Source organism: Bos indicus, chromosome 14 (assembly GCF_029378745.1).
Source record: "Bos indicus isolate NIAB-ARS_2022 breed Sahiwal x Tharparkar chromosome 14, NIAB-ARS_B.indTharparkar_mat_pri_1.0, whole genome shotgun sequence".
NCBI lineage: Eukaryota > Metazoa > Chordata > Mammalia > Artiodactyla > Bovidae > Bos > Bos indicus.
The window spans coordinates 26510072-26525122 of record NC_091773.1 but is presented as its reverse complement, the minus strand read 5'-3'; the positions used below and the strand labels follow the sequence as shown (position 1 = coordinate 26525122).

The 15051-nt window shown below is 41.0% G+C and overlaps 1 protein-coding gene and 1 long non-coding RNA gene across 4 annotated transcripts in view; one reads left to right on the top strand and one right to left on the bottom strand.

Moving 5' to 3' along the window:
* The window catches only part of RAB2A (RAB2A, member RAS oncogene family), a 72711-nt gene that overhangs the window by 53867 nt on the left and 3793 nt on the right, over positions 1-15051 (bottom strand). The window contains exon 2 of one of the 3 annotated variants that reach the window (XM_070802569.1): positions 6324-6379. The exons of the other annotated variants lie outside the window; for them this stretch is intronic. Within the exon in view, the coding sequence (XP_070658670.1) occupies positions 6324-6342 (19 nt within the window). The 5' untranslated portion in view covers positions 6343-6379. The remainder of the gene's footprint in view (positions 1-6323; positions 6380-15051) is intronic. 3 annotated transcript variants of the gene reach the window in all.
* Positions 6347-11686, top strand: LOC139186898 (uncharacterized). Its single transcript, XR_011570579.1, has 3 exons — positions 6347-6398; positions 9339-9553; positions 11466-11686. It is a non-coding gene; the product is annotated as an uncharacterized lncRNA (long non-coding RNA).

The window sequence follows — 15051 nt, the reverse complement described above, 5'->3', positions numbered from 1 at the left end:
AAGCCACCAGAAGCTGGAAGAGCAGCAAGGATTTTCCTTGGAGCCTTCAGAGGCCCTGCCCATCCCTAGATTTTGGACTGCTGGCCTCCAGAACTGTGAGAGAATAGGTTTTTGTTGTTTTGAGCTCTGAGACAAGTTTCTTAAAATTATTAAGCAGTCCAAGAAAACCTACAAAAACGCACTTGTGAGGAGCAATTTTTCCTTCCTCCTTTTCCTTGGACTCATTGGTCTCTCAGTCTTGTTGACTCTGTCTCTAATGATTCCTACTGTAATCAGTAAAAAATAAAGAGACTCAAACACCAGAAATATTAAAATAAGGGAAGAGGAAACAAGGAAGACAGAGCATTTATTTGAGAAACCTCTCAGTGAAGGCTAAGAGGGCAGGGAGGAAGACACTCTGGACCCTTCTATGAAATGGCCAAGCCTTCTCCATCTCCAGAGCTCTGATGGATTCTACCAGCACTGCCAGACCAGCAACCCCTAAGCACAGGAACACATCTAATTCACTTTTGAAATTCTTCTCAGAAATGTGCCTTATATTTGGTAAACTTTCACCATTGCAGCCTCCTGTATTTCAATGTACACCACCAATTTAAGAGAGAAACACTGGACTATATTTGGATCCCATGTGTGACAATGGTAGAAAAAGTTGTTTCAGGTCTCAAGGCCTTGGTTGCTTATCGTATCACGGTAATCATACATTCACTTTACTCAGAAGGCTACTGCAAGGAATAAAAGAAACGGCATGTAAAGAATAAAAGGTAAAAAACACATCTATGCTTCCTTCCCTTTCCTGGCACAAAGTCAGACTAACACTTCATTGCACACTTCGGCCACAGTGCTCTCTACACACTTCATTAAGCACCTCTTGTATCATACTTCTGTTATCAATTCACACATCTACCTGCCTCCCTTAGGAGCAATAACATTCTGCATTTAGAAAACCACTCTGCTCTGTGGCCTGGCTTAGAATTAATAGATGCTCAGTGAATGCAGAATTTATGTACTGAATGCTTGCTGAAAAGATCTAACAGTGACACACTTGTATTTTCTATATAATGACAAACAAGTCTACATTTTAAAAAGTCAATTTCTCAAAAAAATTTTTATTCCCAACAGTGGGTTTTTCAGGTAGAAAAATGATGTTGAAGAATGAAATCATGACCACGTGACATTAAGAACTGCGTCTCTGACACTATCGGCCCCTGATTTAAGTGTAATTTCCCTCTGAAAATGTTAAAGTCTCCAGGGAGTGTTCCTTCCTTCCACATTCTGCCTCTGTCTTAGGGACAGTGGCTGGGCCCTCCACCTGCTGTTCTGTATTCTTTAGAATACTTAGTCCACTTCCCCATTACTCTAACCCCACATCATAGTCAGTGGTTCTTTACACCAGACTTTCCCTGTTCAAACTTCTGTTTCTAATTTCCATCTCCTACCTGGACTCTTAGAACTAGTGTGATGAATACATTCTTCATCAGAAGAAAAATTTAATTCAGTGAAGCTGAGGGTTTTTTAATATAAGCTGAGTTTAGATATTCTTAAGAAAGACCTAGCTTGTACAGTATTTTCACGAAAACAAAGCTAGGTGCAATTCATAACTTTTTAAAATTTAAAAAATAAAATGGAGCACTACCTAATTTACATAGAGAATAAATGACAGAATATTAAATTTAATAGCAAGTAACATAGCAGAAATGTGGTTAAAAATAGCTTCTCTTTCCTTTTTCTCCTCCCATTCTTGGGATCTTCTCGAACTAGTTTGTTTTAATGGTGGAAAATGGCTTAGAGTGAGAAGAATCAGAATGAAGGAAACTGAAGTATACCTCTCAGAATCTTAGGAAGTCACAGTACGTAGGAAGCAAAGGGGTCCTCTGCGCAATGTTCTCTAAATAGTAGGCTGTAACCAGTGAAATCAATTTACTCGGTTACAACTAGCATTAAAAAAATGAACTAGAACAAAATAGCAAATACTAGACTGCAGGGACTCAATAAAGATAGGACAAGTGCTATATGCAAGCTATTGCCTTACACACACACACACACACACACACACACACACACACACGTATGCACTTACATACATATTTAAACCCTGGGCTGCAATGTAAGAAGATGTACCTATTATTGTGCTGATAAGACACAAATTTGGAAATTATTCTCCAGAATCTCATCCAATTACACACCCAGTGAAAGAACCCATCCACATCATTTATGCTAGGATTCACGGCAAACAAATCAGCTAAAGAATCTAGAACACTTCTGTTCTCTTTTAATGAATATTTACAAGGACAGGGATCAAGGAAAAAGCCAGACTAAATCATCACAGTTGGGAATTTAACATAAAAATCAATCAACCAACCAACCAGCCAGCCAACCAGCCAACCAACCTTGGGTACCCTGAGTCATCTGCTAGGTGACAATTCTATTGCATAACCCTCTTTGTAAAATGATTTTTCGAATAGGTAAAATGAGGATGACACTGTATCCTGGTTTGCCAGGGACAGGCTTAGTTATCCCTGGTGTCCTGATGAATTAGGGATCACCCTGGATGATGAATTACACGCCTTCACTAAAGCGCTGATTCTCTAAAGTGTGCTCTCCAGAACAGCAACATCAGCAGTATCTGGAAACTTTTAGAACGCAAATTATCAGCTCCACCCCAAACTTAATGAGTCAGAAACTCTGGGGTGGAGTCCTTAAATCAGTATTTCACCAAGCTCTTCAGGTGATCCTCATGTGCCCTGCCTGAAGTCTGAGAATCACTGGCCTAGATATAGTCGACTAAAATGCTGGTCTCATTCTCCGATCCTCTTTAGTCTTCCAGCTACAACTAATATGACACCATTACCTGCTTGGTGTAACAGATAAGTAACAGAAAACAGTGAAGATGTGCTGCTGCACCTCGGTACAGGTTAAGTTCAAAACACGGTTATCCTGGTTTCCACTTAGAATCTCTGGCGATCACTGAGCTTAGAATAGTGAGACTACCTGATACCTGCCTAATACCCAAAGGACCCACTTCAGTATGAACAAGTAGTTTTTACTGCAGCTATGGACTTCTATAATTGAGTTCAAGCTAACACACTCTTGTCTTATGTAAAATATATGCATGACTTTTGACATTTTGAAGGTGAAAACAAGCTCTTTCTTCACATACAATCTTATTTGACCCTAACAGTAAGCCTATGACATCAGTAAAGCAGGAATGATAATCTCATTTTTTTTTTTTTTTGCCACATCACACAGCTTGTGGGATCTTAGTTCCCCAAAAAGGGATTGAACCCAGGCCACAGCAGTGAAAGTACTGAGTCCTAATCATGGACTGCCAGGGAATTCCTGATAACCTTATTTTAAAGATGAAGGAACGGAGGCTTAAATGACATGCCTCAAGTTAAAACACAGTGAGAAGCAGAATTGAAACTCAAAATAAGGTTTTTAAATTTACAATATAAGTCATATTTTTCCACTGTACCACCCAACCTCCTGAGTTTGTTCTTCTCAGATACATATTACTACTTGCAAACAATACCTCCCCTAACTAAAAAGAAGCTATCTCACTTACCATGTATTAGCATCAACAGTAAGATAAAGAAAAGAAATATTCTATAAGCTTAAAGACTCTGACGGAGCAGAAATTTAACAAACGAAGGTTTTAAAAAAATAATAGATCAGGTGTGTCAACATATTTTAACCTGACCATTTTCCTGACTGTTTCATAAAGATTCCAAATAAGAACTTAGCATCTCACAAGTAAATTTCAATGAAGTAGCTTGAAGAGGATACTTTCTCAGGATGTTATAAAAGAAGAAGGTGTCTGGATATAAACGTACACTATAATCACCATACAGTAAGTTTACTGCACATGATGTCTAAGTAGTATGTTATGATGTAAATGAGTATCAAAACCAAAGACTGTAAGCAGAACGATCCATTTCTTGCAGTGCTAGGTTAATAAGAAGTACATGATAACAGTAACTAAATCAAGCTCCTTAAATCCCTGAAGACTTGGTATCAGTCAACACAGACAATGTTAAGACTAGCCTGTTGAATTTAAGTATTGATACATGAATACTTAAATTCACAATTAAATACTAATATTCTTTCTAAATTCCTATTCTTAATGGAAGATGATTTATGACATTCCATTGTGGTCACATTTGACCTCGGCTGAGCCAATCAGATGCGCCTGTTCAGAATTTGGAATCTTGAAGGAATGCGTCAATATCAGGAACCAGAAAGAAAGAATCCACAGTGGCTACAGGGGAGGTGCCGGACGACTGGCGTGCACCAGCATCTGCTTCAGCAGGTTGTACTGACAGCAGGAGTCTGGCTGTGTCTTGCCTTCCGTGGTTTTGCCATTTTCAAGCTTGATTATACTGCATTCCTATCAATTCTATGGAATCCTATCTTTCCAATAAAACGCTGCTCTGCTTAAGTTGACCACAGCAGGTTTCTGCTGTCTGCTAGCACAGATCAGGACTAAGAAAACTGAGGACTGACTGAAGTAATAATGGTTCAGCTATGCAGATTTTTTAAAAGAATGAGATAGATTTATTTGTGATATGTTAAGACACCCAAGATTTACCCTTAAGCAAAAAAAAGGTGAAGAACAGCAATCATATTGGTGGGGCTGGGACGGATGGACACACACACACATACATGTTTAAAGATGCACAGAAAATTTCCAGAAGGATACACAAATCATTACTATACTATGTAAAATGGTGGAGTATTTAAATTTTCATTTTTCACCATAAACATTCATCGTTTTTATAAAAAAAAAAATCTGAGTTTTTCAAAGGATCTATTTTAACATCAAATACTATATAAGCAATACTTTCACTAGCCCCATCCAACAACCTCCAGTGTGATGTGGCATTTAAATAACTAGCAAAACTTCTAGTGTGATTATAAATAGTCACATTAAATACTGGTCTGCTAAGAAAATTAGAAGCCTGAAAGTAAAATAATGCTTTGTGAAACTGAAGATTTTTATTTCCTTTTTTAACTCCTAAAAGCCACTAAAGAATAACTAATCAGTAGTACTTTTAAATGGAGAAGGCAATGGCACCCCACTTCAGTACTCTTGCCTGGAAAATCCCACAGTGGAGGAGCCTGGTGGGTTGCAGTCCATGGAGTCGCTAAGAGCTGGACACGACTGAGCGACTTCACTTTCACTTTTCACTTTAATGCACTGGAGAAGGAAATGGCAACCCACTCCAGCGTTCTTGCCTGGAGAATCCCAGGGACAGCGGAGCCTGGTGGGCTGCCGCCTATGGAGTTGCACAAAGTCGGACACAACTGAAGCGACTTAGCAGTAGCAGCAGCAGCAGTACTTTTAACAAGACTTACTTTATGGCTAAGGCTCAACATTCACAGATTCACATTCAAATCCAATATGATTTTTCCATTTCTTGGGTAAATTCTCCAAGAAAGGAAACTGTAAGCCAAAATGGATGGGGGTGGGGGGGGAGATTAAGAAAGAAAAAAAGGTTAAATGGTGGAAAGGCCTCAATAACTCCTGTCAGAAGTCTGAGTGAAGAGTTAGTTATCCCATTCAGAGATGGGGAATAAAGCTTCTTTTATGAAGCTGTACCCACAGCATATGAAACCAACTCTTTATACCACACAATGCTCTTCATAGTGTGGTCCCAAGATTCCTGTATTCCTGAGCCTCCACAAATCCCAACAAAAAACTCCATAGGACCACACTCTGCAGAACATTCCTGATATAAAGTCATCCCACCTTCTTGGCAAAATCAAAGACTGAGGAGCTCAGTTCCATTCTCTGTTCTCCATACACAACAAATACCCAAACAGAGGCAAAAGCACAAACTGATTCTACAGGATTATCAGGTGGGGAAGTTCTCAAAGCGTCTGATCGTGTCACATCTGATCTATCATTTGTAAAACGGGGTCAAGAGCTATCTAGGACTACTGCTAGAAATGTATGAAAGCTATAGCACAGTCCTCAGCATACAGGGGGTCCTCAATAAATGTTTACTGAAAATCTGAATGTCATGAGCTGTTCACTCCAGGTAGAATGAATGAGTCTTCTCCATGCTCCTTCAGTACTCTGCATAGACAAGTCTCTATTACACCATCTTGTCATTGTGGCAAACTTGTCTCCCCCTTAGGGTAGGGCAGTCCTGCTCATTTTTCTTAACTCCAGCACCGGGAATGCCCACATAATACCTTAACTTTCTTTAAAAAGAAAAAAATATTCGAATCCAATCCCCTACTGGTTGCATAAATTTCATCTTCCATGTCCTAATGTGTCAATCAAACCTCTGCCTGAACACCCCAGTAACCGACCTACTCACCACTTAATACTCTTTCCATTTCACAGCGAGTCGTCTACTTGTAGTCCTGATTCTGTCTGCAAAAAGCCACAAAGGGTAAGTTGAAGCCCCCTTTTAATATGACAGTCACCTAAGTATTTGAGGTCATTGTTATATTCTCCTTTAAGTCTTTTTTTGTTAAAATGTTTCAGTTATTCTTCCTTTCCTAAATATGTTGGGAAATATGGTTGACACACCTTTGTACCACCCTGACTGGTCTCTGAGCACAGATTCCAATGCGCAGATGTCCCTCTGAAACCAGTTCCCATAACTGAACTGCAGTTGAGTCCTGACTAAGCACAACTACTACCTGCCTTGTTTGTACATTACACTTTTCCTGAGAGTCACATTTCTTCCTTTGTGGACTCCTACTGGACCTAGTTATGTAAAACTTCTAAGCTTTTAGACATGTGCTGCTATTTAACCAGCTACCTCCATCTTATATATATATATATTATTTTTTTTTTTTTAAGAAAAAAGTAAATATAGGGCTTTCACTTCATTTTTATTAAACTCCACTTTGCTAAATTTAGTCAGCCATTCTGGATTCTGTCTGGTGTAATGCACACATTAGCTCTTTCAACCAAAGTGGAGTTTATCCAAGTTGTTGCCAATATAAAATGTAAAAATCTAGGATTGAATATAGCAGCATGCTCTCTCCAGGTGGCCTACATGGACAGTACTTAAGGATAGTTATTCAACCAGTTAAAAATCCACTTAGCTGCAAAACCAGAAGAAATTCTTCACCCCATACCAAAGGTCATCTGGGAAAAGTGTAACAAATATTTTTCTTAAAGGATTGGTCAATTATCTCACCAGGCAAACAACTACTACTGCTTCAGTTTATAACCTAGTAACTAATTTCCCTATTTATTAATATTTCTATCAAGTAAAGCTTTTAACATAAGTAGTTGTGGACAAATGTACTTTTACTTTGCCCTTTGAAACGGTTAAAACTGAACCAACAATACTTGGGCCAAACAGAGAAGATAACTTTTGATCAATAGATTCATTTATACTGAAGACTCCTGCAGATCTATAGAACCGCCTCTTTCCAAAGGGGTTCAAAATTAAGAGAAACTTTGGCAAGGAACCTGAAGACACCATGAGTGAGTATAGGAAACAACTCTCCGTCTTACAACCTCTTTTCTGGAGACCAGTGAAAAAGAGCACCTTCTACCCAATATTCTTCTCATCCGAGTCTGGAAAAGACTTTTTCTTTTATAGAGTCCAGAGAGAATTTCAAGATCAAAGAACTGCCATTTTGCAGGTTAACATGTTGTTTTGCTTCTTTCAACTCAAGTAATTATAGTTTTAAAGTCAGCATAGTGAATACCTTTTTCCATAAGCAAAAAACCACCCCCGTCCAAACCCACAACTTAATTTTAGGATACTCAACATATAAGAAAAATTATCTCTAAAATACTGCCATTAATAAAGCACCCTGCAGCTTCAAAACATCTGTGTACAATGTTTGTTTCAAGCTAACAAAAATCCTGTGAGGTAGGTAACTTAGTACTACTGACATTTTCTAGATGAGAAAACTGAAGCTAAAGATGTCTGAACTTTACCAAAGCAATGAGTAAGCAGGAGCCACCATGCCAATCCAGATATTTTTCTAATCACAAACAGCAGGCCCTTAAGAAATTTTCAAGAATGCAGTCTAAGCTAAAATACCCAAGAGAACTTAGAATAACATATTATTTGCCTCCTAGATGCATAGTAGTTACTGCTGCTGCTGCTAAGTCGCTTCAGTCGTGTCCGACTCTGTGCGACCCCAAAGACGGCAGCCCACCAGGCTCTGCCGTCTCTGGGATTCTCCAGGCAAGAACACTGGAGTGGGTTGCCATTTCCTTCTCCAATGCATGAAAGTGAAAAGTGAAAGTGAAGTCGCTCAGTCGTGTCCGACTCTCAGCGACCCCCCGGACTGCAGCCTACCAGGCTCCTCCGTCCATGGGATTCTCCAGGCAAGAGTACTGGAGTGGGGTGCCATTGCCTTCTCCGAGTAGTTACTGCTAAAGGTGGACAAATGTTAAGGGGGAGCTATCCATCAATGTTAATAATGCCAGAGGTTGCAGAGCAGGTACAAATGCACCACTTACACTGGTTTATCAACTGTACATAAATGAAGGGAAACAAACTACTGACACTTGAGTTTCAAAGACAGCTCCAAAGTTAGAGGAAAAAAACCCAAAAACTTACAACACTGGTGGACACCTCTATAGAGTGCACTAAGCCAGGAGTACTACACACATCTTACAGAGAGAAAACGCAGGAATTTAAGTGAATTGTTCATTTGCACAAGTAAGTTATGGGCAGGCATCCTCTTTCAGATTGTCCTACAAGGACACTACACAAGCCCGGGAGATCTGTCTACCATACTGCTTCCTGTGTGGGACAAGTGTGCCTCCCCAGGAAGTCCAGAGTAAAGGGACAACCTGGGACCTAGGCCTTGATCCCTGCTCATGACTGAACTAGGCCGGTGCCAGATGGCAGGAAAAAATTCAAATTCACTAATGATTACATTCTCCTGGTAAAAGACAGCCTCTCAGATTGAATTTAAAAAAAAAAAATAAGAGTACTGGGCTATACAAAAAATAGACTTCAAAAAAAGTGACACAGTAGGGCTGAAACAAAGATGACAGTTGCCGGATAACCACTCTGGAGAAATGAGAGTCAAAGATGGCAGACTCTTTCAAGTTATCAACTGGCCATAAATGAGCAAGCTACACAAGAAAGTGAAGGAAAAAAAAAATCAACATATTAACATATTAGTTCACACGGAGGGTGAAAGAAATGATTTTTGCTATGAACAGCATAATTCAAACACTATATAGCATTGGTCAAGTTTGGTTTAGTTTTTCAAATGCATATGGGGAAATTCTTGAAGACATTCAAAGAAGTATAAAAATGATAAAAAAGATAAAAAAAGAACATGAATTATTAACCATTTATTTAGTCACACACAAAATCTCACTTATTTATTCCATTTTATAGATGAAGACACTGAGATTCAGAGACTGAAGAGGCTGCCCAAGCTCTCAGAGCTGCTGAGGAGCAGTAAACAGACTATCCTTGTTTTATTGATAGAATATTTCTGCTCAGTTTTGCAGAGTGGAGGTAGTTTCTGTTTTAGTAGAAAAGCGAACTGAGGGACTGTGTACTTCCACATCAACTCCACAGACCAAGCAGCTGATAAGCCAACACAAGAGGTATGATATGGAATATGTGGGAATTAAGAAATGTGTATGACATGGGAGAGAGAGCATGGCCTTTGGAGTCAGAAAGATCTGGGCTCAAATTCCAGCTTGGTCAGTTAACTAGCTGTGTGATGTGACAATCAGTCCACCTTCCTTCACTGTAAAGTAGAGCCTTCCTCATGGATATAATTGTTCAGATTCAATGAGTTATACCCCTAGAAAAGGCCCCATATGTTCAAATATGCGTGTGTACATGCTAAGTCACTTCAGTTGTGTCTGACTCTGTGAGATACTATGGACGGTAGCCCGCCAGGCTCCTGTGTTCATGGGGATTCTCCAGGCAAGAATACTGGAGTGGGTTCCATGCCCTCCTCCAGGGGATCTTCCCACCCAAGGATCCAACCAGCATCTCTTATGTCTCTTGCATTGGGAGGCAGTTCTTTAACCTTAGTGCCACCTGGGAAGCTCATGTTCAAATATACTACTTGTATATTTACATTTTTCACCATACTGTCTATTTTTTTTAAGGGAACCAGAAGAAAATGTCTTTCAAGACTCAATTAAGGAATAAGTATATGAGTACACATACTTTTAAAAAATTGATGATTACTGTAAGTAAGTAGATGAGAGAGAGTTCTCTGCAGTGCAGTTTAGTTTAGCCCCCCAGTTGTGTCCGATTCTGTGACCCAATGGACTGCAGCACGCCAGGCCTCCCTGTCCCTCACCATCTCCCGTAGTTTGCCCAAGTTCACATCTATTTCATCGGTGATGCTGTCCAACCATCTCATCCTCTGACATCCTCTTCTCCTTCTGCAGTGGTGCTAAATACAGTGTCCACTTCAAAAAAGTGTACACAGCATGGATATTAATGCTATTTCTGACTTCAATTTATTGTTTCTACCTACTGCTTCTCCTCAGCCTGCTGTGGTAGGGAAGATAAACTCCCCCACTGACCTGCTTCAAGATACACACACTCTAATCAATCCCTAGAACCTATGGGTATGCTACCCTACAAGGCAAGGCGGCCCATGCAGATGTGATTAAGATTACAGACCTTGAGATGAGGAGATTATCCTTGATTATCCAGGTAAACCCAATCTAATTATCTAAGTCTTTAAAACATAAAACCTTTCCCGGCTTCAATGAGAGATTGGATGATTCAAGAAGAGTCAGAAACACACAGAAGAACCTAACCCACTGTTGCTTTGAAGATGAAGGAAGGGGGCCAAATCACATGACTAGGTGGGTAGACTCAGGAAGCCAGGAACTGATGACACCAGCAAGAAAATGGAGACCTCAGCACGGAACTATTCCACCAACAACCTGAATGAGCATGGACCCTCCAGAAGGGAACCCAACCTGCCAAGAACTTGATGATAGCGCACTGAGACATACATCGGACTTCAGACATGTAATGCCATGTACATGAACTTATGCAGAACTTCAGAACTCTAAGATTTGCATTGCTGGAGCTGCTAAAAATATGGTGGTTTATGTTAGCAACATAAACTAATACACTCTCTCTCACTTGCATTTAAAACTGTAGAAAATTTGTATGTGAAGTCACTCAGTCATGTCTGACTCTTTGTGACCCCATGGACTATAGCCTATCAGGTTCCTCCGTCCATGGGATTTTCCAGGCAAGAGTGCTGGAGTGGGCTGCCATTTCCTTCTCCAGAGGATCTTCCCAACCCAGGAATCGAACCCGGGTCTCCCGCATTGCAAGCCAACGCTTTACCATCTGAGCCACCAGGGAAGCCCAATTAAATCCTTTTTGAAAGGAGAAATAAACTGGTCAATGCGTGCAGCCTAACCAGCAGAGGCTACCTAGTGTACATTCATCATGTTCTGAGGCACTAACTCTGTGCCTTCAAGAACTTCACTCATCATCCATCAACATTCATTTTCTTGTTTTTTCCCTCAGATTGGACCAGAAACATAGTAACAGTCAGCTACCCCTGAAAATGGCAACACTTTCAAGAAAGAACTGGAGAAACTTAGAGGTACATCATAGCTATGAAAAGTAGAAGAGCTTGTGGGAGAGAAGAAATAGTTTTTCCCAAAGGACACAGCTCAGTTTCTTCATTTATGAAATGGTTACTTTGCACAAACCAGTTAAAGGATTAAAAGCTTTCGATATCGCAGATGAACTACAAAAAGTGTGGAAAATTCTTCCTAAGAATCCACTAGGTAGACATCGAGTGCCAAAAACTAATGTGATAGAGATTTCTGTATAAATTCACCCAGGATATGCCTTAGTAGAAGTAGTGTTAGTCGCTGAGTCATGTCTGACTCTCTGTGACCCCACAGACTGTAGCCCACCAGGCTCCTCTGTCCATGCGCCAAGTAAGAATGCCAGAGTGGGTTCCATTCCCTTCTCCAGGGGATCTTCCCAACCCAGGGATTAAACCTGGATATGAAGGAGAGTTGGGCTGTGAAGAAAGCTGAGTGCCAAAGAACTGATCCTTTTGAACTGTGGTGTTGGAGAAGACTCTTGAGAGTCCCTTGGACTGCAAGGAGATCCAACCAGTCCATTCTAAAGGAGATCAGCCCTGGGTGTTCTTTGGAAGGAATGATGCTAAAGCTGAAACTCCAGTACTTTGGCCACCTCTTGTGAAGAGCTGACTCATTGGAAAAGACTCTGATGCTGGGAGGGATTGGGGGCAGGAGGAGAAGGGGATGACAGAGGATGAGAAGGCTGGATGGCATCACTGACTCAATGGACGTGAGTCTGGGTGAACTCCGGGAGTTGGTGATGGACAGGGAGGCCTGGCGTGCTGCAATTCATGGGGTCGCAAAGAGTCGGACACAACTGAGCGACTGAACTGAACTGAACTGAACTGCTGCCTCAGCAATTACTTAAAATCCCAGAGAGCAGAAAACCTGAAAGCAGGAAAGAATTAATTTTAGAAAAAGTCAGGCAGAGAGCCCACAACTGACACGGAGGGGAGTGCCACACACCACTGCAAAGGATGTTTTTTAAAAAATACAGATGTCCAGGACTCGCTGCAGATCCACTAAAACAGTATCTCCAAAGGTGAGACCCAAGTTGTCTGAGTTGAGGAACACTGCATGCATTAAAGGAGAAGGCAATGGCAACCCACTCCAGTGATCTTGCCTGGAGAATTCCAGGGACGGGGGAGCCTGGTGGGCTGCCGTCTATGGGGTCGCACAGAGTCGGTCACGACTGAAGTGACTTAGCAGCAGCAGGCATTAAAAAGGGTGCCTATGGGGATCCCCTGGTAGCTCAGACGGTAAAGCGTCTACCTACAATGCCGGAGACCCGGGTTTGATCCCTGGGTCAAGAAGATCCCCTGGAGAAAGAAACAGCAACCCACTCCAGTATTCATGCCTGGAAAATCCCATGGACCGAGGAGCCTGGTGGGCTACAATCCATGGAGTCGCAAAGGGTCGGATATGACTGAGCGACTTCGGCGTGTATGAGTGTATGACAGCAGAGGGAACTCTGCATCTCTTTGCTGGGTGTCCTTTACTTACAAGTGAGGAATAACAGCTAGAATGTGGAGTATTTTAAAACCTGCAAATGAATGCTACTGATGAAAACAAATGGGGAAGTGTCACAGAAAACGAGAAGTCTGAGAGAGGGACGGGGGCAGTCAGTACGCGGTTGTATCTTTTGTGGCAAAAGGACACAGCCTCCCAGACTGAGGATGAGCACAGAATAACAAAATGCAGCAAGCACAGCTGGGCCAGAGTGAGAGGGAAAAACAGCTGAGCTGGCAAAATTAGGATCTGCTCAAGTCAAACATCAAAAGGACAGGCTAAGAGGAGGAGAGCTGTGGAGATAACATGGGGGAGGGGGAGCAGGGGGAGAGATAAAGGAGAAAATTAATTTCATGTTGGAGTGGGAGCAGCAATGGAGTGGGGACAGAAAGGACACGAGCACCAGAGAGAAGAGTGGGGCATGATTGGAGATGAGGAGGCAGTTTCACCAGGAGAGGAGAAAGGGGCAAAGGGATGAGAAACCCAGGGCCGCGGCCTCTGTGGCTCAAAAGGCAGTCTCAGGAGCAATATAAATATTAGGGGAAGCAGGCAGCAAATACTCTGGCTGGGATGGAAAGGGGAAGGGGAGTCAAAAATCCTGAAGGACAGGAAATAACATGCAGAAAGCGAAAACTTCAAGTAAATTCTGGGTGACATTAAAAGATATGTTTCAGGAACATAGCTCTCTCATTTAATAAAACAACTAAACACATCCAAAAATGGGCAGAACTAGGCACTGTAGTTCAGGGATGTGTTAGGTGAGACGTCTATGAAGAAAACGCTAAGGAAGGACTAATACAGAATTCAGGTGAGAGAAAGCCTTGTGGAGACTCAAGTGATGAGGCTCTGTATTTCTCTCACATGGGTTATTTGATTCAACTCTATTCCTTAAACTGTGTTAACATATACATTTGGATTTGTTTTACATGAATGATATATCTTATAATTTTTAAAAAGTTAATGGAATTTTTCTACCTCCCAACTTCCCAGTTTGTTTTCCTACTGTGTGTTTTCCGAAACAGTCTAACAAACTTGCTCATATAATTATATAAAATGATCACTGTTTCTGGCCTTAGGTTTTGCAACATGAAGCTCCACTTCAGATGGAGTGACTCAAAATCACTGAGGGTTAGGCCCTCAGTGAATCTTTAAAAGAAAAAAAAAAAAAAAAAACAAAACACCAAAAAACCAATACACCAGGTGACTCATAAGAATGTAAAGAAACTCAAATTAGAGTGTCCCAGAGGAAGAAGTCTTCCAGCTGTTACAGTTTCAAACCTACAGAGAATCAAATGCTGTTCTTTCCCGGAATCCTCTGGGATTTAGCCCCTGCCCTTTCTCTAGTAATTTCAAACTTTCGACCTCAAGTCTCCCCTATCCTAATACACACACACACACCAGCCAACTTGATCTTGCAATCAACTTTAAACTTCTCACTCTCTCCTTCTCTTTCACATGCAAAGTCTTCAATAAAATGGCCCATGGTACAGCTCTGTTTTCAACTTGCCAGTATCACAGGGAGGTCTGGCGTGCTGCAGTCCATGGAGACACAAAGAGTCAGACAACAACAAATATCACTATGTTTTAAAAACATCAACGACTGAGCTACAAACATGTACTTGCAATTATCTACTAGATATTTCCCCTTTGCCCACGTGGCAAATCAAGTATTATCTTCCAGGTAGTGCAGCACCTCCCCCAAGAGCCCATCCACTTATCTATTGAACATGTCTGATACTGAATGCCTACCCTCACTTTTAAAACAAAGTCAAAACCATTCCAAACAAACAAAAAGATTATTTAAGAGGCTGTACTAAAGGTGATCAAAAAGTACAAACTTCTAGCTATAAGTCCTAGGGATGTAATGTACAGCATGATGAATATAGTCATCAACACTGTATGGAACAGCTGAAAGTTAGGAGAGTGTATCTTAAAAGGTCTCATCACAAGGAAAGAACAACTTTCTTGCTATATGTGGTGATGGATGTTAACGAAACTTATTGTGG